This window comes from Trichechus manatus, unplaced genomic scaffold (genome assembly GCF_000243295.1).
Source record: "Trichechus manatus latirostris isolate Lorelei unplaced genomic scaffold, TriManLat1.0 scaffold00062, whole genome shotgun sequence".
In the NCBI taxonomy this organism is placed as follows: domain Eukaryota; kingdom Metazoa; phylum Chordata; class Mammalia; order Sirenia; family Trichechidae; genus Trichechus; species Trichechus manatus.
The window spans coordinates 9,173,107-9,176,617 of record NW_004443998.1 but is presented as its reverse complement, the minus strand read 5'-3'; the positions used below and the strand labels follow the sequence as shown (position 1 = coordinate 9,176,617).

The following is a 3,511-nucleotide window of genomic DNA, read 5'->3' as shown; positions in this document are numbered from 1 at the left end:
GTTCTTTTTTTTTTTCTGATCTTCCAACCCTGCATGCCCTACCAAATTCCTCCCAATGAATTCTTACAGGAAGCACATATGTCATCACGTTGGGATGTTCCCATCCGCTGCCCATCTGGTGAACTCATCCATCCAGATGGTTTTGTTACTGGTGTCAAATTCAGTTCTGATTTGGAGCCTTGGAGTACCAGCTCAGATTCAAAATCCATATGCAGTGTGGAGGAATAGAAGGATGTGTGCCTTTGGGATGTGGGTTCAAGGACTGGTCCGCTTACTAGCTGTGTGATCATGACAAGTCACTTTAACACTTAACTTTTCTACAGCTATGAGCTTCTGCATCTGAAACACAGGAGAATTCATAAAAGCTGACCCATGCAAAGTAGCTGGCGTGCAGAGCGGCCAATAACTGTCCCACAGAGCCTCCCTTCCTTTCATGGAATGCTATAAGTGACAGGTCCTTAGAAGTTGAACAGTCCGATCCCCCCCATGTATAGTCCAACCCCCAGAGGCAGCCTCTCAGGCAAACAGTGGCACAGCCAGGCAGCTTTTGAGAACTGGGCTCTGGTACTGACTCAACATTGGCTTTCTTTAACCAGCCAACCCATGAAGAGGATTCTGAAAGCGGGCAGGGACAGTGACAAGGCAAACCCGTTTCTGTCCAGTCAGTTCCAACCCACGGTGACCCCATGTGTTACCGAGCAGAACTGTTCCATAGGGTTTTCTTGGAAATCTTTATGGAAGCAAACTGGCGGGGCTCTCTTCCGTGGTACCACTGGGTGGGTTTGAACTGCCGACCTTTAGCTTAGTAGTTGAGTAGAAACCGTTCGCGCCACCAGGAACCTTAGTGACAAGACAGTCCCTCTGAGCCTCAAACTGCAGTCCACAGGGCAAGGCACACAAACCTGTTTTGTTTTCAGTTTGCCACTCTCTACTGTCTATCATCCTTCCCATATCTTGGTTGCCTGCTGGACCTCTATATGATTCTGGGTTTGGTTTATCAAACTAACTGGTTGAGGTGCCCTGTCCACAGTTTGGAAGCTTGGTCAACCAAAGTTGAGGCATGCACACTGCAGCTTTATACATCTTCTTAGCACCCACACACGCGTGCACACACAAGTGGGCCCAGGGTGAGCTTTTCTAAGCTTGCTTCCTGATCTGTAGGGGGATAGTTGAGTCTTACATTTTAGCTTGCAAAGTGATGGCTTTGCCCAGCTGCATTTTTATAAAACAGGGATTTGGAAAAGTCATAAGAAAGACTGAGTACTCCTGATTCCCAAGAGAACTGCTTTTCAAGAATGACGTCACGGGCATGTTACACGCTGGGGGAGAACCTATGCTGGGGGAGAACCTATGCTTCCACAGAAGCCTAAGTTCAAGATCCCGAAAGTGAAAGCTCACACTTCTCATATCATGTTACAACCGCTTCCCTTCCTTTCTCCTGGGAGTAGTCCCGGTGCTCTTACAAGATGGCTTTTTAAAAATAAATTATGAAATACTGATGTTAAATGCTAATTTGTGAACTGCAGTTCACCTGAAGCCATTTTTTCTGTTAGCCTCACATTGAAGGGTTTGGGAGACAGTGAAGGGCTGAGAAGATGGTTCTCCGGAAATCCTGAGGGGCATTCTCCCTTCCCCCGATATCTCCAACATCAAACAGCCAGTCTATTTCAACTATCACCAACTCTTCTCCAACCACGAGGTTGCCTGCTTCGCCATGACTCTAAGAAAATTATGGAAATATTTAATCTAAATTTTGTAAGAAACAATTATTGGGCTGGGTGAATAACTAAGCATATGAGAATAGGTTTAAAGCAATTTATTATGGGTGACTGAAACTCAACAGTCCAAACACTGATGCAAACCTTTATTTGAATATGCTATTTTAAACTTGATTCATGGCGGGGCGGCACACCAGATTAAATCACTCATTTTACTGACTTGAATCCCAAGCCTTGACCCTCTGGTGGATTATTTTTAATTTAAAAATGAGCTCTTGTCTTATAAAAGAAGCAGCACCAAGGAGAAATGCAAGACAGAGAAATTACTTGTCCATAAAAACCCAGAAGTATGACTGATGTTATTTCCATTTCTAAGTTCAGAAAATGAAGTTTACTGAGTAGCTCTCGGTTATCATGAGACAATAAAATAGACAAGTATACCTGTGAAATTGCTCCTGAATATTTTTAAGTGATAGATGTAGGTACACAGATGTTACAACATGACCACAGAATTTGACACTATGCAGCCATTTGAAATAGAACATGGTACAGCTAAATTTCAGACATAAAAAATGTGTGATAATATGAATTAAAAATAGCAAGTTGCAGAAGCCATTTTTGGAGGAAAACTATGTCTATTTGTGCATGTATATATAAGTCTTCCTGACACACAGACATCTAGGATTCTATATTTGGCTGCAAGAGTACATTTAGAAATCATTAGAAAAAGTCCATAAATACACACGCTAAACCTAACAAGGGCGGAAGAGGCGAGAGGTCTTGGTTTCTTTCCCTGTTTTTCTCCCTGTGTGGTCTGCATTTTTTGCAAGAGTGCTGATAACTTTTTTAACTAAAAAACTAAATAAATAAAGCGATAGGCTTTAAAGAACTGTAACAGCAGCTTCTGCGTGTCCTTCCTGTTAAACTCCTGAGAGACCCTTCTTGTCACCTCACTTAGAACAAGAAATACAGGCAACTCCCCAGTCCTTTCTAGTCCTTGGAAGGCCAGGAGAGGGAAAGGCGTGGCTTGCAGGGTTTTCTTGAAGCTGGAGGAAAACAGGCGGTAGGCGCCCTTTTTATAGCCACACTCCCCAGAGTTCCCACGTGTCAGGGGTGCGCAGACTGCGGGCGCGAAGAGCAGGAGTCCAGGAGTAATTCTGCCAAGCCATGTGCTGGTAAAGGGTGCGTTTAGCTCGCCCATTTTCTCGCTCCTCAACTCCCCACAGAGAGGCAGCTTCCTGGTCCAAGTTTTACTTGTGCGGCCCAGCCCTACAGAGCACACCAGAGTACTCATCTGCAAAGGACGCTGGCACCAGGCAGGGGGAAGGGCGACGTGTTCTAACAAGAAGTGAATGCCAGTTAATCTGGGGTCAGTGTCTGGGCAAGTGTCAGCCCAGAGCTACTCACAAAGTGGGCAGGAGGGCTTGGGAGGAGAGGATGGCTCGACAAATGTAAAGATTTTTGTTTTTAAATACGAGAGATGCCGCTCGCCTCTCAGGGCCTGCTAGTGGGCTAGAGGACACCGAAGTTCCGGAAGGTCGCCGGGTGGAGGTGCGCGGGTGGCACCTGGGCTTACCTTACAGGGAAAGAGGACGGCCGAGGCCACCTTCTCCATAGCCAGGTTCCTGATGCTTGGCGTCAGGGCGCCCCTGCAGGTCGGGCAGCAGCTCAACTTCTGGCGGCATTGGTTACACACCAGGTGCCCGGCCTGGCACTGCAGGATAGGAGGCAGGACATAGTCAAAGCAGACCGGGCACTCGAAGAGTGAGGTCAGCTCGTGGTGCTGCGGGGAC

At 46.5% G+C, this 3,511-nt stretch overlaps 1 protein-coding gene across 1 annotated transcript in view; it reads right to left on the bottom strand.

Moving 5' to 3' along the window:
• The window catches only part of SIAH2 (siah E3 ubiquitin protein ligase 2), a 22,977-nt gene that overhangs the window by 18,209 nt on the left and 1,257 nt on the right, over positions 1–3,511 (bottom strand). The window contains exon 4 of the mRNA XM_023733848.1: positions 3,295–3,509. Coding sequence (XP_023589616.1) covers positions 3,295–3,509 — 215 coding nt within the window. The remainder of the gene's footprint in view (positions 1–3,294; positions 3,510–3,511) is intronic.